The 20,142-nt window shown below is 53.2% G+C and overlaps 1 protein-coding gene across 7 annotated transcripts in view; it reads right to left on the reverse strand.

Annotated features, from left to right (window-relative positions):
• RPS6KA1 (ribosomal protein S6 kinase A1) overlaps positions 1–17,734 on the reverse strand; it is a 41,628-nt gene extending 23,894 nt beyond the window's left edge. Inside the window, exons 1-4 of one of the 7 annotated variants that reach the window (XM_081305160.1) lie at positions 17,513–17,733; positions 9,549–9,593; positions 1,470–1,586; positions 1,161–1,242 (exon numbers count right to left, since the gene is read on the reverse strand). In XM_081305160.1, coding sequence (XP_081161286.1) covers positions 1,161–1,242; positions 1,470–1,586; positions 9,549–9,593; positions 17,513–17,575 — 307 coding nt within the window. In that variant the 5' untranslated portion in view covers positions 17,576–17,733. Of the gene's footprint in view, positions 1–1,160; positions 1,243–1,469; positions 1,587–2,322; positions 3,728–4,142; positions 4,495–9,548; positions 9,594–9,845; positions 10,085–17,512 lie in introns of those variants that run through there. The other 6 variants (XM_081305157.1, XM_081305162.1, XM_081305159.1 and 3 more) reach the window with 6 other exon arrangements.
• Positions 17,735–20,142: the final 2,408 nt, after the last annotated feature.

Raw genomic sequence — 20,142 nt, forward strand, 5'->3', positions numbered from 1 at the left:
CCCCTAGCCACATGCTTTTCTTTTCCTTTTTTTTCAGGACCAGGGATTGTATCAAGGAGCACTTAACCACTGAACCATCTCCCTAACCCTTTTTAAAATATTTTGAGACAGAGCCTCAAAATATTTTGCTGAGGCTGGCTTTGAACTTGCGATCCTCTTGCCTCAGCCTCCTGAGCTGCTGGGATTACGGGCATAAGCCACGCACAGGCCTTTATTCGCTTTGACACAGCAGGGTCTGTGCCTCTGAGGTTAACTATTGCAGCCACAGTTTCCCAAACACACCTTACATTTCCAAACCATCTCAGGTAAACGGTCCCTCCTTCCCGGAGTGCCCATCCTCTGTCACTGGGGTCTGGAAAACTCCTAACTCATCCCTCCAGGCACATCTCACATGGCTACTCCTTAGGTGTCCCCCCAGCACTCAACCTGCCCTCTGTGAGGCTGCACCCCCTCCACCTTCAGGCTCCAGCTTTGACCACTGCCACACACAGCAACTTTGCCAAGTATGCCCTGTATTGTGGGAAAATGAGGAGTCTCCCCCAAAATTGCCTTCACCCCACAGGCAGCCCTTCATGAGCCACAAGGCTGATAACAACCTTAGCTGTCACTCCTATTCTCCCTGCCACACCCCCAGCCAGGGCTAGGCTTGGACTCCACCCTGCAGTCGCCACACTGGCTGCCACACTAGTCAGTGACAGCCGCCCCGCATCCTCTTCCAGCTGTCCTCAAACCACTTGAAACCTCGGAATTCTAGACTTTGGCTTGGGGCTCCCTTCCACACCTTTCTGCCACCTACCTCCATGGCTTCTTTGATTCACCCTCTTATGGGCCCAGCTGTCCCCGGTCCCCACCCTGAGCTGAGAGCCAGAGACTCTTCCAACATCACGAAGCACCTCTGCTACCCAAGCACCTGTGCCTGAGCAACTTGATATTGATGAATTCTGGGGGATACGCCCCCCCACCCTGCCAAAAGCAGGCTGCATTCAACCAAATACCACTCTAGACATGAGCCTTCAGCCAGCCACCTTCACTTGGCTTGGGAGGGGGGCCTGAGGGCAGGGACGGCTGAGAGTAGGCCTGTTTCTCCACCTTCGTGCTGGGTGCTCCTGAAGACGGAGCTGCCTCCCTCATCCCACCCAAGCCCCATGAGACCCTCTCACCTTTCAATGTTGCCTTCTTTAGCACCTTCATGGCATACAGGTGCCCACTGTCCGGCCGGGTGACCTTGCGCACTAGGAAGACCTGAGAGGGCAGAGGAGGAAAAGCCAGGGAGAAGCTGGAAGGGGGTTGAAGCCACCAGCTCTGTCCTATGCTGTCCTCTTGCTTCTCTGGGTCCCACATTGACCTTTTCCTGGGTACCCAGGTGACCTTTCACACTTGCCCTCAGAGCCTCTGGACCCCAAGGTGACCCTGACCCCCACCTCTGATGTAGCCGATGCTGCCCTCCCAGACATGGGCTCATGACTCACTTTGCCAAAAGATCCCTGGCCCAGAACCTTGAGGAGCTCAAAATGGGATGGATCGGCCTTCTCGGAGCCAGCCTTAACGTGGTGTGTGATGGAGATCTCCTTGAGGATGCCCTCATCCTGATGGAGGGAGAGAGTGGGTAGACCAGCAGTAGCACAGGGTATATCCCCAGCTAAGTCATTTCCCCCAGAATTCATCAGATCCCACAGGCCACCCCTGGTCAGGGAGCCTCAGGATCATCAATATGAACAGGGTTCAAGGTTGGGCAGGTCAAACCACCAGGTGGTGCAAGCTCAGGAGAGTCACTGCTCCTGTCACTCCTGATGTTCTGGCCTGCTTAGGCTCAAAAAGGTGCCCAGGCCCAGCCAGGCCAGACCAAGCCAACCTGACTCAGGCTGAGGCGAAGGGACCTGCCCCAGGTCCGCCCTGTGGGGCTCCCCTCCCCCTGCTGTTTTCGTTTTGCCACAGTAGGAAGTGGGGCTTGTTCTCATAATGGGGAGGCAGAGCTGGGCCTCTGTTCCTGAGATGAGGGGATCCTCTGGTTGAATGGATAGGGCTAAGACACACGGAGACCCAGAGTCATCCAGATATCCCCCTCAACCCAGTAAATGCCTGTGTGGGGCAGGTGGGAGTTAGGCCAGAGAATCTATGCCTTACTTGCCCGAACATCCCCCCTCATCAGGTCCTCTGTTCTATCATCTGGTCTTGCCCTGAAGCTCCAAAGAGCCTCAACAATTCCCCAAGAAGCAAGTCTAGGCAGGCTGGAGCCCAAAGCAGCTTAAGCCAAACCAGCTGCCTGGGCACCTGTTCCAAGGGCCACAACCAGGCCAGGACTAGATATCTGGACACACTTACCGAGTCCCGCTGGGGACCAGAGCCAGGGCCATGGGCAGGCAGAGAGGTCTGGCCGATCCTGGGCCGCTGCTTCCTGGGCAGCCAGGGGAGCAGGGCCCAGAGCCGCAATCGGGGCGGCTTGGGATCCTGCTCCATCCGCCCAGCAGGGCCACAGCACCATGGCAGGGACAAGCAGCCTCCGGGGCTGCTGTAGAGGTGGTCGGCCCCAAGGCGGATGTACAGGATGAGGGCGCATGGGCTGGGCCGGCCCAAGGCAGCCAATCATTCGGGGCCTGTGGTTTCCCAGCCCTGGGCCTCCACCCTCCCCATGTTCCCTCTCTTTCTCTCTCCCCAGTGCCTGAGGGCTGCCCTCTGGCCCTCCTTGATATTCCCTGAATGCCCACAAAGGGAAAGCCCCATGCCAACCCAGCTGCTGAAGCAAAAGGTACCCAACGGGCACAGTCAGACACCTAACGTGTACAGGCAGATAAAGAGACACCCAACAGGTGGAGACAGATAAAGACTGGCATCCAACAAGCAGGGGCAGGAATGCGCACAGGCTCAGCAGGCAGCGATGTGTGAGGACACACACCAACAGGCAGAGATAGGAGGGAGTCATGTACCTATCAGGTAGAGGCAAGAGGAACTCACATCTAACAGACAGAGGTGGAGAGACTAGCATCCAACATGCAGAGGCAAATGGGGACACAGACCCAAAAGACAGAAGGGAACACAAACCCAATAAGCACCCAACATGTGGCATGTACCCAACTGAAGAGGCACTTATCACACAGAGAACAGAGACAGGAACTCACACACACAGACAGGCTGCACAGCAGAGAAGCATCCATCACGAGGCCCACACAGACTGACAGATACCCAGGGCAGACTCAGGCAGGCAGCAAGGCAGGATCCCCAAAGGATTAAGGGCAGAGCTGTGGGTTCTTGATGGTGTGCCTGGGGGTGGGGAAAGGGATGAGAGGACACAACCTGCAGGGCCCAGCACTCAGGAGAGCAGCCCAGCATCTGTGTCAGACAAATCTCTGAGGTATTCCATTTCCCTAGGTTTTTTTTTTTTAGTTGTTGATAGACCTACATTTTATTTATTCATATGTGGTGCCTCACACATGCTAGGCAAGCGCTCTGCCACCGAGTCCACAAACCAGTCCACCCTAGTTTGTTTCCTCACATTCCAGGGCCTGAGAGAGACCCATGACTAAGGTAGTGGCCAAGAGGGCCATCTCCTGAGTAGAATCTGATAGCTTTGACTCCCATCCAAAGATCCCAAATACCCCTTTTTTCAGGAACATGAAGTTGAGGCCCAGAGGAGAGTAACTCCCAGGCACAGAGCAAAGCAGTGGCAGAGCCAGCATGGACCCAGCCCTCCTCTGGCTCCTGCCTGGCCTGGGGTCCACAGGCTCCAGTACCAGCAAAGGGCGGGCAGGTAAGTCGGTCAGAGCTGCTCCCTGCCCACTCTCACCTTCAGACCTAGGGCCAGTCTGAGACTTCCCGCTCCAGGTCTTGACCCTCAGACTCAACCCTATCTTTGGCAGACTGTACCTGATGGACAAAGGAGTTGGTGTAACAACCCCTCCACCCCCAACCCCTACAAAAAGAAGCCGCATGCTAATCAGGCCCCTGAGCATTACCTTCTGCTGGGACAGGCAGAAAGCCTAGCTCAGGGAGGGGCTGAGATGGGCCAAGACCACACAGCAATCCCTGGCCACCCACCCTGAGATCTGCGCCTCTATCTTGCCAGGCTGTCTCTGACAGAAAACACTCCCTGGGGACAGAGGCAGCCACCCGGAAACCCCAAGGGACAGAGCCATCCCCAAACTTACTCCTTGCTCAAAGACATGGTGACAGATACTACTGGAGGCAGGCCACCCTTCTGCTCACCTTCCTGGGACAGGAGACCAGGTCTCTCTCAACCCTGGGGAAATCTGCTGGGGTCTGCATGGTGGGGCTCCAGCAGTGGCCAGAGGGCCCCGCTACTCCTCTTACTTCTGCTTTTTTTAGTGTTCTTGGCCCAGAAGGCAGGGTCCCTGGCCCCCCTCCTTCTCACTTCCCCCTTGGTAAGGAGGAGGGACAGCAGATGGGTCAGGAGCCTCTGCTGAGGAGAGGACACTGCAGACCCCAAGCTTATAACCCAGGGACAGCCCAAGGGTATGTCCCTCAGGGCCTGTCTCCTCTGACCCTAATGAGGGCGACAGGGTCACAGATAGAAGTCACAAGGCAATGAGGTGGTGACACAGTGGGCTCCCAGTACCCCCAAACATGCACCTGGAGGCCCCCAAGAGCACGTGGGACAGCAGTTGGAAAGGCTGGGGCCCGACTGCCCAGCAGACAGTGTAGGCACTGGCTTGCCCCAGCTGTGGCCACCCAGAACAGCAGCCCACAGAACAGATACCACCATGCCTGGCCCTGCCCCAGCTCAGGTGCCCTGAAGACGCCTGCCAGTCCTAGGCCCTGGGATGGGCAAGAAGACTCCAGCCAGGACCTCACAGAGGGCTACGAGGAGGAGTGGGCCTCCGAGGCCGGAGGTGGAGTGGGCCCAGCCCCTTCCCATGTGGCTTCACCTCATCCTCACACCAGTACACCCACAGGAACTGACAGATACACCCAGTGATGATCGGAAACCCTCTCCACAGCCATCCCCTGCAGAGAAACACGCTCCCCCGCCCTCGGGCGGACTTCCCCTTCCCCATGCTCGTCGGGCCTCGATAACAGTCTGCGGTGATAGCCTACAGGCTTGTGAAAGATCTCCCCTCAGAGGCCCTGTTGCTTCCTTAGGCAGGGCAGCCTGGACACCCAAAGTCCCTTGGTCTAATGCCAGTGCCAATTCAGGGCCTCCGACTCCCTTCATCCCTCAGAAGTAGGGAAAGCACTTCTGTGGCTATGGGGTACCAGAAGGGGCCAGAGGAAGGAAACAGTCTCGGCCCTGCCTCTGCTGAAGGGTGTGGGGGCCTAAGGCCGCTGGTGGCGGAGGAAGGGCCAGCCACCAGCCCAGACCCCTGGGTTTCTGCCTTGTCTCCGCTGTACACACTTCCTCTTTATTTACTTCCTCCCACAGGGCAGCTGGGAGAGAAGGGGAGAGCGCACAGGCGGATCCCCAGTCCGTAAGGTCTTCATGCTTGGCCTCCCCCTACTATGGTCAAGCCCACCTGATAATCCCCGCCCTAACAGACACCAGCAGTTCTTCCTCCGCTGGCAGTGATCTGCAGGACCTCCCAGGTGCTCCCCTTTCTAGTGGGACAGATGTCTCCAGCTCTGTCTAACAGCATGCCTCTGGGAAGGTGAGGGGGGCCCCCAGTTCCCAGGCACCGGACTTGGGGCCAGTGATAATGAGAACTGAGACTCCTGTCCCTGAGCATTCAGGTCCCCCGCCCATTCTATCTTTCAACTTTTGCTGATGTGAATTCCACCAGGCGTATGCTTGGCACTGGGGTTAAGAGCCCACGTCTCAGTTCCAAAGGGAGATATCATCATCCCCATTTTAGAGATGAGAAAACTAGACTTGAAGAGAAAGTGACTTGCCCGAGGTCACATGGCTAGCGAGGCCGAAAAGTAAGAGTGAAACTTACTGACTGCTTCCAAAGCCTGCGCTCTTAACCTCTCACCACAGCCCTCTTGTAAGGCCAAACTGCCTACCCACCTATGGAGGTCCCTGATAGTTCCTGGTCCCTGCTCTGTTCAGGCAGGAACCAGACACTAGAAGGCAGCAGATGCTAAGGCAACCCAGGCCTTGACCTCTGGCAGCTCTGAAAAGAAATAAGATAACAAAACACAATTACCCTGCCCCAGAGCTGCAGTCAAGGTGCTGTGGAGGCCCAGAGCCAAGGGCGGGGTCTGGGTAGATCTTCTGGAGACAGGACAGTGTAGTTGGGTACAAAGATTGTTGACCAGGCAGAATGCAGGGTGTGGAGGGGAGACAGTCCTGGTAGAGAAGGAACTGGCTCCTCACTAGCTAGGTGCTCCCAGGCAAATCTCTTTCTTTCCCTGTCTGAACCTCGGTTTCCTCCTCTGTAAAATGAAGTTTCAAATTACACATTTCATGCTCAGAAGGTTATTTCTAGAAGGTTGTTTGTAGAAGTAAAATGAGCCGTGGAGACAAAGAGACATTTTAAACAGAAGTTCTCCCTGGTTTAGTTGATCTGACTGCCGCAGAATCTCTACTGGGCAAGCTAAAGGGACAGAATCCAGGCACTGGCCCCAGGTGCTGAGCGGGTGGGCTGACCTGCTGTGGCTAGTCCAAGGAAAGTTCTTCCCAACACCTAAGGTGCCCAAGGCTCCCCAAAGTCCACAGTCACATCCTGCCTAAGCTCTGGCCAGGGGCGCATGAGGGATCCGGAGGGATCAGGGTTTCATAAACAGGAAGAGAGGAGGGGAGGGGGGAGACATTCAGTTCTCAAAATAGCAGGGCAGGCACTTCAAAGGGGTCCAGCTCCGGAGATGGCCAGAGGAGAGGGCCTGGGGTGCCCAGTCCATGCCCAGGAAGGGAGGGAAGGAGAGTGGGAACCCCGTGTGCCTGAAGATACCAGGTGCACCCAGGTGCTGAAGAGATCCAGGGAGTACACGCTCTGCACCAGCTGTTTACACCCTCACTGCTAAAACCCAAATTCCCCTCTGCCTGAAATAAACAAAATAAGCAAGCATTAGACACCAATATTATTCTAGAAACATTGTTGGATACCTTAATTTATACATATCACATTTCCTCTTCCAGGTGGCCCTGAGAGGTAAGCTCCACACTGCTTCTATTGGAAAAGATCCAAGCCTTGCAGGAGCAAGTTACTTGTCCCAGGTCACAAGGCAAATGGAGACAGGGGGCAGGAATCTGAACTCAGAATCTCTGACTTCCAAGTCCCCTCCCCTGCTTCTTCTCCATTTAGAAGGCCCTGCTGCTCAGATCCTGCCGTCCAAAGCCTGGCCAAATGCTAGCTCTGCAGGGAAGTGGCCAGGTGCCCAAGAGTCCACCCAATTCTTCTTCCTCTGCCACACATAGCAGTGACCATCTGTCTGGTCCACTCTCAGCCCTAAGCTCAGAGGCCACCAACTGGGGCTATGATGTGCTCATCACATCTTGCCACCAAAAGAAAAATGGGCACCTGGAAGGTGGTATATGTCTCTAGTGGACATAGAATGGAGGTTGTGTATGCCCACAGCCGTGTTCCTGCCGCACCCTAGAACCCACCACACAGTTCTCCTGTTTCCACCCTCCCTCCAAGACCAGGAGCTCCCTGAGGCTGGGGGATGTTGACTTCACTTTGGGGCTCCCAGTATCATAACAAGGTGCACTAATTTTCTGATGAAGGATAAACTGGCCCATTGCCAGTTCCTTCTACTGCACATTGATGAGGGACTGATCACAGGTTGAGCGCCCCCTGGTGTAGTAAGCCTGGAAGTGGGCAGTGGGGATACTGGTGGCTGGAACAAGAGATGGATATGTAGACACCCAGGGATGCTGGCATTGGGGTCAGATACCCGGTGCTCCTCCTCTTCAGCAGAAATCACAGGATGGGGAGATGGGGAGCCAGTAGAGGTTACCTGCCTGGGAAACCTCCTCCTTCCTCTCAATCAGCCTCTCTGACTTTTGTACTAGGGATTTAACCCAGGAGTGCTCTACCATTGAGCTACACCCCCAGCCATTTTCACTTTTTAATTCTAAGACAGAGTCTCACTCAGTTACCCAGGTTTGCCTTGAACTTGTGATTTTCCTGCCTCAGCCTCCTAAGTTGCTGGGATTCCAGGTATGCACCACCAAGCCTACCCTTCCAATTCTTGGGGTGAGAAGCTGCATTCACCACAAGCTCCCCAAAGACTGCAAAATCCCCTGCAACCAAGAAACTCAGCCCCAAGGTCTGAATTTCTGGCTCTCCACCAGGACCTACAGCCCTTTTGTTTTATTTTAGGTAATTAGGAGCAGCTACTCTGTGGGAGAGGCATCTCCAGACCAAGGGGTGGGGGCTGGAGTGGTGGCTCAGTGGCAGACCACTTGTCAAGCACATGTGAGGCACTGGGTTCGATCCTCAGTACCACATAAAAATAAGTAAAAAAATAAAATATGTCCATCTACAGTAAAAAAAAAATAATAATAATTTTAAAATGATAAACCAAGGAGCCCAGATCTTGACAAGTAGCTAGAATCCCAGGCTGGATCCTGGCCTCTCTGCTGGCTGTTGTCACAGTAACCAACAGTGGAGGGGGTGGGAACCTCCTTCTCTCATCCTACCCCACCCCACCAGCTCAAATACCTTATCTTAGGAAGCTGAGTCAAGGTAAACACCAGGACCAACCCCAACTCCATCTCAAAGGTCAAGCCTATAGTAGATGGGCTGACCCAGGCCTGGAAGGTGGGGCTTCTCACAGGAAGTGGAACTGAGCAACACTCAAGGCATTCACACCAAGGGTGCTGATGCCCCCTGGGGGGACCAGGTAGTCACCACCCCATTTGTCCTCCACATCACTCCTGTGAGAAAGGTACTATTTTTCCCAACTTACGGACTCCCACACTGCAACTCAAGAGAAGAGCTTCTGGGCCAATGGTGGGGGATACACTGAGACTAGAATCCAGGTTTGCCCATGTTCTGCCCCAGCCCAGGGGGCTTCCAAAACCACTCCACAGCTGCCTCCCTTGACCCAGAGCTACCTATGAGTTGGGTATGGTCCTTCCTACTACAGAGATAGCCAAAGGGAACAAGGGGACCTACCCAAGGTCACACAACAGGAACCAGCCTCTGGCGGTTCTGGCAATACAAGAACCAGGAGCAGGGTCTAAGGAGCTCTGGAAGGAGCCGGGAAGCAGAGATAGCAGGGGAGAGGAAATGGGCCTCAGCCAGGTGAGAGCCTGAAGAGCCACTCCCCAGGCGCAGGAGCTGAGCACAGTGTCTGAGCCTCTCCCATCATTGTGTAGACTCTCTCCTTAGAGTGATCCAAATTCCCTAAGTAAATAAATCCAGGAAGTGCCCTGGCCGGGGTGACAGGTAGCCAGAGTCCCAGGCTGGATCCTGCTCCTAACCCTTTCTGGGCTGCGACCCCGTCATGTCACGGGGAGGTTGGAACACGTGAGTTCTATGCCCAGGGCTGCTATGAGGATTAGGAGGGATGAGAGAAGGAAGGCTGAACTGGGCAGAGGGGTGAGGACAGGGCCCTCCTCTCAGGTGGGGCAAGGGCAGGCCTCTCTCCCCAGAGCCACACAAACAGAACTCCCACCGTCCCTAGCCCAGGCCACCGGCCCTGGTCCTCACCTTGGACAGCTGAAGTCCAGCTTCTTCCCCTGAGGCCTGTCCATTCTGGAAAAAAGAAGGGAGATGGGGAGGCATTGTGAGAACTCACCTGAGTGGAGGAAGAGGCGCCTCATCCTTGGTGGCTCCCAAGAGTCAGGGAGGCCATGGAGAGGAGTAGGAGTCCTGGGTGGGTCCCCTCGACCTCTGCTTCCGCAGTGAGGGCACAGGAACCAAGTCCTCTGTCAATAGTCCCTCACGACCCTGGCAGAACAATTTCAGGGGCTGCATGCCCTCCCCTGCTCCCCACCTAACACACACCTCATTTCCAGGGAGAAGGAAGAGGCCTGCGTGGCCCAGGCTCTGCCAAGAGAGACTGTAACCTGCGGTGAGAGGTCTCAGTTTCCCAATCTGTAGTGTGGGGTTGGTTACCCAGATTTCCAGAGTTGCCGCCAGCGTGGAAAGAGACAAAGTCTGGGCAAGTGTCCAGCCCAGAGGTGGCGACTGGGACCCCTCCCTCCCCATCAGGCAGAGTGATGGCTGCCTCCCCCATCCCCCTGCATTCCTTCACTATACCACTTGTCGCACTGAAGGGACTGTTTACTCCCGGGCCTGCCCTTCCTAATAAACGGGGAGTCCAGAGAGGGCAGAGAGGAGATCTTGGTGACAACAGCTGCTCCTCTGAGCTCCTGCCACATGCCAGGCTGGGCTCAGTGCCTCACACCTGTGGCTCCATCTAATCCTCACGACAGCCCCAGGAGGTAGGTCCTGGCCCCACTAGCAGAAGAGGAAATTGAGGCTCAAATGGGGGTTAATGATGGCACCTAAGGTCACACCACTGAAAAGCAAGGATTCCAAATCTTGTCCAAAGTCCAAGAGGTGTTCAAAGAAGTCTGTTGCAGAGACTCCCCTCGCTCCCAAGGCAGCTATCGGTGGGAAAGCTGAAGTCCACCCTGGGCAGTGCTGGCTTTTCTAGATTTCACCCTCACACGGGGCACACTGGGGTGTACCAAACCAGGCCATCTGTTTACTGTTGAGGTGAGCTGGGTAACACTGCCTACCTGGGCCTGAAGGAACTGTCCTCAGCCCTCCTGGCATGGAGAGTGTTGTGAGGCAGGCGGTGGGATCCCAGTAGCTAGGAAGACTTAGCCTAGGGCAGGGCAGGACTTTGGAGCCCGGAGCTGGGTCCACAGGGCAGCTGTGGCCTTGCTTGGCAGCAGCAGTCACAGCTGTGCTTTGCCTATTACATAACCTCCCTGCCCTGGAGCAGCACCCTTTGCAGCTCCTAGGACATCCTTCCTGCCCCTGAGCTCCTTTAATGCCCCTAAATCCTCCCCAGGGGCCAAGTGTTCTGCAGGTCCCTACACATATACCCCATCACCTCTCAGCAGCCTAGGGAGAAGGGACAGGTTGATCAGAACCCAGGGCATAGAGTAGGGCAGGCTTGCATTTGTAGGCTGGGTTCCAACTCACCCAGCATTCTAGACTCTTCTTTTTGTTTGTTTGTTTCCGCACCCTCCCTGAGTTGCCCTGACCCTCTCCAGGTCTGCCTTTCCAGACTTGACACAGGAATCATCCCACAGATGATCACAACTGCTTACCCACCAGCCCCCTGCCTGGCCCACTCCACTCTGAACCTTTATCATCCCCCAAATCAAGGGTGACCTTTTCACTTAACACAGTCACCCAATATTTACTGAGACTCTTCAATGGACCAGGACTCAAATATTTCTGTGACAGAGAAGAAAGACTTTGTTGCCTGGAGAATAAAAATTCATGCTTCTTAGCGTGAAATTCAAAGTCATCATCTCCAACTCTTCTGCCAGGAGCAGTGGCCCACACCTGTAACCCCAGCTGCTCAGGAGGCTGAGGCAGGAGGGTCACAAGTTCAAAGCCAGCCTCAGCAAAAGTGAAGTGCTGAGCAACTCAGTGAGACCCTGTCTCTAAATAAAATACAAAGTAGGGCTGGGGAAGTGGCTCACTGGTTGAGTGGTCCTGAGTTCAATCCCCAGTACAAAAAAAAAAAAAAAAAAAATGTGTGATCCCAGTGGCTCAGAGGCAGGAGGATCAGCCTCGGCAATTTAGTGAAGTCCTAAGTAACTCAGTGAGACCCTGTCTCTAAATGAAAAATATGCAAAAAAGGTCTGTCATAAAGAATAGACAAAATAAAGGCATTCTGTCCATCTACAATTACAAAAAAAAAAAAAAAAAAAAAAAAGAATATGGGTTCTACCCACAGAATGGGAGAAAATCTTTGCTAGGTATTCTTCTAACTGAATATGTGTGTGTGTGTGTGTGTGTGTGTGTGTGTGTGTGTGTGTGTATATATATATATAATATCAAAAAACTTAACACCAAAAACCAAATAACCCAATTAATAAATGGGCAAATGAATTAAACAGACACTTCTCAAAAGAAGAAATATAAATGGTCAACAAATATATATAAAAAATTGCATTTCCTTAATTGCTAACAGCATTAGCAATTAAGAAAATGCAAATCAAAACTAAAATGAGATTTCATCTCACACCAGGCAGAAAGGCAGCCATCAAGATTACAAATAATAAATGCTGGAGAAGATGTGGAGAAAAGAAACATTCAACACTGTTGGTGGAATTAAAATTAGTACAACCACTATGGAAATCAATATGTAGGTTCCTCAAAAGACTAGGCAGGGAACCACCATAGGACCCAGCCATACCACTCCTTGGTATTTATCCTAAAGAATTAAAGTCACCATGCTGCAGTGATACATGCAGCACAACTCACAATAGCAAACTATGGAATCAGCCTAGGTGTCCACCAACAAATGCATGGATAAAGAAATGTGGTATATATACACATAGAGTTTTACTCAGCCATAAAGAAAAAGAAAATCATGTCATTTGCAGAAAAATGGATAGAACTAGAGACCATCATGTTCAGCAAAATAAGTCAAATGCAGAAGGTCATGGATCCTGTTTTCTCTTATGAGGAAGCTAGAGAAGGAAAAAGGGATAAAAAGGTGGGGGGTGGATCTCATGAAATCCAAAAGATCAGCAGAGGAAAGGAACAAAGAGGTGGGAGGAAGGGAGGGAGGGGGAAATTATATTGTTATATTGTGCACATGTATATGTAACAACAAATCCCATCATCATGTACAACCATAATGTACCAATAAAAAAGTGGAAAAAATAAAAATTTCCACCAAAAAAAAAAAAAAAAAAAAGAATGCAGGTTCTAGCTGGGCATGGTGGTGCACACCTGTAATCCCAGACACTTGGAAAGCTGAGGCAGGAGGATTGCAAATTCAAGGTCAACCTGAGCAATTTAGTGAGACTCTGTCTCAAAATAAAAAGTAAATTAAAAGGGCTGGGGTTGGAACTCAGTGGTTGAACACTTGCCTAGCATGCCAGGTGTGGTGACACAGGCCTTTAATCCCAACAATTTGGAAGATTGAGGCCGGAGGATCACAAATTAGAGACCAGGCTCAGCAAATTTAGTGAGGCTCTGTGTCAAAATAAAAAATAAATTAAAAGATCTGGGGATATAGTTCAGTGGCAGAGCATCCATGGGTTCAATCTACAGTAACAACAAAACAGAAAGGGCGGGGGGGGGGGCGGCTAGGGCATGGCTCAGTGATAGAGCACTTGCCTAGCACATGTGAGGCACTGGGTTCGAGCCTCAGCACCACATGAAAATAAATAAATAAAGATATTGTGGGGGCTGGGGATATAGCTCGGTTGGTAGAGTGCTTGCCTCATATGCACAAGGCCCTGGGTTCAATCCCCACTCCATTAAAAAAAAAAAAAAAAAGGTGTTGGGGGTGGTGGTTCTAGAACCCAACCTTGTGGATTCAAATCCTGGTTCTACCATCTGCTAGACCCTAAGAAGGTAAAAAGGTCACTTCATTTCTCAGGGCTTGTTTCCTCATCTGTGAAATACAGATAAAAATATTCATCAGGTGGATGCTAGAAATAAATGAAATAATGTCTATAAATATATACACTAGCACATAATTGGTCTATAAACAAGCAATTGTTATTATTGGGTCCTAATTTTTAGCAAAACTGTGTTTCATACCCCCAAGCATTTGTATAGTGGCTCACTCTAAAAAGAAAACCCTTTCTGCCTTTCACTTTGGCAAACTCCTAGGCTTCTTCCAGGGCTGTTTTTTTTTTTTTTTTTTTTTTTTTGAAACAGGGTTTCCCTAAGTTACTGAGGCTGCCTCAGTCTCCTGAGTCACTGGGAATACAGATGTGTGCACCACCACCCAGCTTCAGGACTAAATTCTGGTGCCACCTCCTCTGGCCACAGTCTCAAGTTCTTCCCTCGCTCCTCTATGCACTGAGCACACTGCAGGTTAACTCACAAAATGATCATGGCCTGTCCATCGTCAGCTCCTTGGTACCTAGCCAGTGTCTAGTATGTAGTTTGTCAAATGAAAAGTCAACTCAGCAACAAGAGCAAGGAGGCCAGAGCAGGTTGCATTACTCCCATTTTTCAGATCATACTCAGAGTTAAGGGACTAATCTGAGGTCCCTCAGCTACAAGGCAGCAGCCATGGGACCATAACCCAAAGTCATGTGGCTGCAAGCTGAGATTCCTGACAAGGGATGGGAAAAGGATGTAGGTATAACAGAATTTGTAGGTTTCTTAAGCAGTGGCCTGGATGATTCAGGGGACCCTCCTCCAGGCCATTTGGCTTGGTCTCTGGCCTGGCTCCATCTTCATGGGACTCGAGCCTCAAAGAGCTGATACACAGGTCTCTAGAGGGGAGAGGGCAGCTCTAGAGAAAGGACTGAGTGGTGCTGAGGGAGAGCCTGGGCCCTAGAAGGCTGGGGCCACCTGTCCTTCTGGCCTGATTGCCACAGGGGATGGTGGGAAGAACACAACTGTGCAGCCACCAAGACTTGGCCACTCATTTTGGAACTGCCAGCCACTTACTCTGACCTTGGGTCTGTTACATCACTTTTCAGATCCTCTGTTCCTCCTCTGTACCATGAGGACAGGTCTGTTGTGTTGACAGCTGCCCTCTATTATTTCGAATGGTAACAGTACTTGTCACCTAAGTGCTGAATGAATGAATAAGTGAATGGGGACAATGATGTTGACCCTGAGTACAGGGAAGGCCATTGGGCCTCTTAGAGGCTGGAGATTCACTCTCCTCCCTTTTCCTCAGAGACCACTCATGAGGACAGCTGCCCAGGACCCTCAGACCACTGCACCCCCTCAACCCTTTCAAGAGATCAGAGATGGCTTCCAACAGACATTCCTCCTTCCCACCCAAGCAGCTCTGTCTAGGGGAGAGGGACTCAGGGCAATGTCAAGAGAAGCCGGGCAGCAGATGGAGAAAGACAACAGCACGTGCCCGAGTCAGGAAGCAGCCCCAGGAGCTGGGTTCTGAGCCCAGCACTGGCAGCCCTCTGAGTGGCCGGAGGCTGGGGGCCAGGTGCCAGGGCACTGCCAGCCCTCAGCAAAGGCTGGACAAGGGCCCTGCGGAGGAGGACAGTCTGCCAACATCCGGAGGCACTCTTGGAATACTGTCCACCTGGGTTGGTTTGAACCCAGCCCATCCCCATCCTTGACTCCCCCAACTTGGCGAAAGACAGCAGGAAATCTGGGTTCCAATTCTGGCCCTGACGTTAATTCATGTGCCAGTTCTGCTGTCCAAGTTCCGTTGTCCCATCTGAAAATGGGGTGAATTCCCCAACTTAAGAAGTTATTGTGAGAATTAAAATAAGGTGACACAGGTAAAGCAGGGTGGGTGGCAGATAGTAAAGCTCTGTAGGTGGCAGGACCAGGCCTGGGGACAAGGCTACTACTTTCAGGAGGGCCAGGGAAAGCCCAGGTGGACTCCTCAACTACACTTTCAATGAGTTTTCTCCACTTGGGCCGCACCCTCGGCCAGGCCCTGCCTCCCAGTAGCTCATTTTCGGTAGTATCACAGGGAAGGTGGGACAGTCCAGATCCCAGGCCTCTGCCAAATGGCCCCACCAGCCCCTCACCTGCCTCTTTCCTGGCCAGGAGCCACCAGCAATGGCGCCTGTACCTGCAGGTCAGGCCACTGTATCGCTTACATGTCACCTGGGCTAAGAGAACAGCGAAGCCCTGTTCTCCAGTCAGAACAGAAGAACCGGCACCCTGGCTGCCCTGTGGCTCCTGTTACTCAAACAATAACACCCAGTCGCCTGGCACCCCCATGAACCGGGGGAGGGACACAGGCGGCAGTGCGCAGAGCTCTGCACCCTCTCAGGCCCTGAGAATAGAGCTTGAACCCAGCTCTTGCCACTGCAGAAACAGAGGTCCAGACAAGCTGAGGACTGACTGAGGGTCACACAGCATTTCCAGGGTGACACTTTTGGAGAAAGCATCCCTCCCATTCTCAGGAATTCACCAATCTTCTCTCAGGTAGAGTAGGTAGAGTAGTACTGAAACTTAGAGGAGTTTCTGGATTATACTTGGCCCCCTGGTGAAGCTAGTCCTTGCCTCAGGATTTTCCAAAGAGAAGCAGGAAGTGATTTCCTGGACCAAGAATCCCGGGTTGTACCTTCCCTGCTAGGAGAACCCAAGGGAAGTTGCAGGGTGAAGTTCCTCCCTAGCCCTTCACGTTCAGCTCCACATTCTCTCCAGGCCCAGGTCGCAGGGGCCTGCCTGGGCAAAGGAACCTGCCTTTGAGCACCCCCCAAGGCCATTGTGCCACAGTCCTACTGTGCGTGTGGTGGGGAGAAGAGGGGCCGCAGAGGGCAGTGTTCCTCACCTTGGAGGGTGAGTCAGCGAGAGAACCTCTGAGCAGCCTTGTAGGGCCTGTAAAAACCCCATGGCAGGGATCCCAGAGCAATTTACTCCAAATTGCGCCTTCAGGTTGGTTACCTAATCTTGCCTCGCCCACCCTCCAATAGCCTGTGTTGGCCATCCCTTTAAAGGGGCAGCACACTCTGGGTGCTGGGGACCTGGGGTCCTCACCCTGATCTTCATCTGAGGTTCTGAGAGGCAGGACACACTGTGGCTGCCCCAGGTGGGAGAATAGAGGAGGGGACAGATGCAAGCACCAGGGGCTCAAATCAGGATCCTGGGTCAATTGAGGTATCCAATCCTCTTTGCATACTCCCAATGGCTCCCCTAAACTTGGAGTATCACCTGCCTCCTGCCTAGCATGAGGCTACGGGAAAGTTTTCAGCTTGATGGTTCGAGGCTTGACCTTGATCCTGGGGTCACAAGGTAAAGGAAAAACTGGCCTTCTGAATGCTTAGGACCTGGCCCTAAGCACCCTTACCCCTCCCTCAGAGGACAGGAACTGCCACTAGTAGAGACTGGGTGGCAGAAGCCTCACTCCCCAAGGGCTCAACCCTTCAACAGGGAAGGAGGCAGACACAAGGTCTTCCCCCTCCAGGAATATTCTTCACAAGGTCTAAGGGCCTTCCCCTCCCTTCTCCACATTCTGGGGTGGGTGACACAGGTGTCCTCTGGCTGTGGCCTCAGGGCAAAAGGAAACAGGAATCCCAGTCCCAGAGGGGTACTGTCATTCCACATTCCACAACTGCCAGGGGTCCAGAGGGACAACCCTTCTAGGATCAGCAGCAGAGAAACAAGGGGAGCTCTTGTGAGAGGGCACAGGGATAAGTGGGGGTCCCATGATCCCTTGTCTCTATTAGAATCAAAGACATCTGACCCAAGCCCTGCCCATTTGCACTAATGGAGAGAGCGCGACAGCTCCCAAAAGATGCCGGGTCCTAGGAGTGTAGGGTCAAGGGGACCAGATCTCAGTGACCCAAGGGATCCGCTCTCCTGGCTAAGGAAGGGAGCTACTCAGCGTTTGGCAGAACTGTCCTCCGCACACGCACACCCGAGGCACACGGGGGTGGAGCCCGACAGTGGGCAAGAGATCGGAGGGCACTCGCGCCCTCGCGGGCGTCCGCCGGGCTGCAGCGGCGCCGCGAGCCGCCCCGCCCCTGTGCGGATCCGGGCTCGCCGGCCGCCGGCGCCCGTCCCCCGCCCCGCTCACTCACCTCCGGGTCCAGCGGCACCAGCTCCATGAGCGGCCAGGGCTCCTTGAGCTGGGCGAGCGGCATTGCGCCGCCGCCGGGCCGCCCGTGCTCCTCCGGCGACCCCGGCTGCGCTTCCTCCGGGCCCCGGGTTCCCTAGCTCAGCGACCCGAGCCCCGCACGTCCCCGAGCCCCTCGCTCTGGCTGGGCCGTCCGCCGCTGCCGCGGCACTCGCACTTCGGCTCCCTCCGTCACCCGGCGCCGCCGCGCCCATTGGCTACCTGCGTGGGGGCGGGGCTGATGAAGCCCCGCCCCTGCTCCCGCGGCGCGGCATTCCCGGAGCGGACCCCTGCCCCCGCCCCTCCGAGCCGGGCCCCGCCTCCACCTCGAGCCCCTGGCCCGCACTCGGCTCCGCCCACGAGAGGCCCTGCTGGTTCTTCCCTCCCCTGGCTTATGCCCTGCGCAGACCCCTCTGGTGCCACCGCTCTCCTGCACTCAGCTCGTTGGGAATCCCAACCCAGATGTTCCTTCCTCCAGCAAGGAGGAAGCCCATGTCCCCACCCACCTACATTCACAGGGTGTCCTGGGTCTGATCCAGGCGGAGACTTGAAAGGAGCCTGGACCCTGCCCTTCTTAGGCCCACACCCCACCAAGCCCTCTACAATCCCCATCCCCTCTACAAGTTCCTGCCCAACACGGAAGCCCGCACTGGGATCTCCAGGTGAGCTCCGTGCCCCAGCCTCAGGTAGGCTCTCCCCCTTCTGTCAAGACTCAGAGCACCCTCCGGGTGATTTCTTAATGTGCATTTTTTTGCAAAGTGTTGTGCCCTGTCACTTGAGGGCACTCCTTTCAGCCCAGGTCTGACATCTCTTCAGCTGGAGACCCTGCTCAGGCTGGTCTGAGCTTCCTGCTCTGGTAGGAAAGCCGGGTCCAGCCTTCCAGGATCAGTCGGTGCTATCGCCCTGGAGAGATTCAGCCTCCACATAAAAAGGTCTTGGGGTCCAGGTGTGACCTGACTTATTCACATGTGAGGGAGCAGAAGGATGGGTTTGCGGGTTTCACAGGCATAGACTTTTGGTCAGTTGTGTGCAAAGCTGCTCTAAGGCAGGGGGAGGGAAGGGAATGTTTATCAACAGCCTCCTGTGGGCCTAGGGTGTAGCTCAGTGGTGGAGAGCTTGCCTAGCAGTGCCCTAGGGCTCCTTCCAGCACCAAAACAACAAAAAGGCCAGGTTCCACCAACAGGTGATATCCTTTTTTTTTTTTTTTTTTTTTTTTTGCTCTGGTTCTAGGCATGGGAAGCAAGTTCTACCACTGAGCTTCACTCCACGTGTGATTTCCTTGAATCCTCACCACCATCTAGTTTTTGGGGTGCTTGTTGTTGTTTTGTACTGGGATTGAACTCAGAGGCTCTTAAAACCCTGAGGTATACACCCAACCCTCTTTGAGATAGGGTCTCACCAAGTTGGAGAGGCTGGCCTCAAACTTAAACTTGTAATCCTCCTGCCTCAGACTCCTGAGTCACTGGGATTATAGGGATATGCCACCTACCCTGGCCTACCACCATATGGTTTGCAAATCATGAAACTAAGCCAGAGGCTCAGAAGGATGAAGCCACTTACCAGCAGGTCAAGAGCACACTAGGGATTAAAAAAATCAAAGTGGAGACTGGGGATATAGCTCAGCTGGTAGAGTGCTTGCCTTGCATGCACAAGGCCTGGGTTTAATCCCCAGCACCACCCTCCCGCCCCCAAAAAAAAGAAAAATCAAAGTGGTGCTAGGGCTGTAGCTCAGTGGTTGAGTGCTGCCCAGCATGCATGAGGTCCTGGGTTCAATCTCCAGCACCACTAAAAAATATAAATGAATGAAAATAAAAATAAATTTTAAAAAATCAAAGCGGATAATGATTTCTCCCCAATCCATATGCTCTTATTCCTTGTCCCCAGGGTAGGACCCCCCCACCCCCACCCCCGCACTGTTGAACTGTCCTAATGTGAGTTTTGAGTGGAAAGGACTTTAGAACCCAATGAATCCAGATTTGAACCCTGGCTCTGCCCCCTCAAGATTGGGAAACTCGAATGAAGATGTGAATTTGGTGTCAACATACCTTATATATAATCAGAGATATGATAAATAATGGTGTATTAAGAATTGTAGGGGCTGGGGATGTGGCTCAAGCGGTAGCGCGCTCGCCTGGCATGCGTGCGGCCCAGGTTGGATCCTCAGCACCACATACCAACAAAGATGTTGTGTCCGCCGAGAACTAAAAAATAAATATTAAAAATTCTCTCTCTCTCTCTCCTCTCTCACTCTCTCAAATAAATAAATAAATAAATAAATAAATAAATACATGGTCCTTGCTCACATGGAGTTTGCCTTCATTCTGGTGTGATTAAATAATTACAGCCAACTCTAACATAGCACTGTTCTAAGCTCTTTTCCTGTATAATATAATCCTTGTAACAACATTAGGAAGCTGGTGTACAGATGAGGACAATGAGGACAGAGAAGGTAAGCCTTTTGTTCTCGGGGTCCTGCCAAGGTCACACAGCTAGAAAAGGCAAGAGCTAAAAGACTACCAGAGTCTGGCTCCATCTGCCAGTTAGGAAAAATGAGGTCTAAACTGAAGGCACCCTGGACCTGTACATGACCGTCAG

This window comes from Spermophilus citellus (assembly GCF_964194105.1).
Source record: "Spermophilus citellus genome assembly, chromosome: 9".
In the NCBI taxonomy this organism is placed as follows: Eukaryota; Metazoa; Chordata; class Mammalia; order Rodentia; family Sciuridae; genus Spermophilus; species Spermophilus citellus.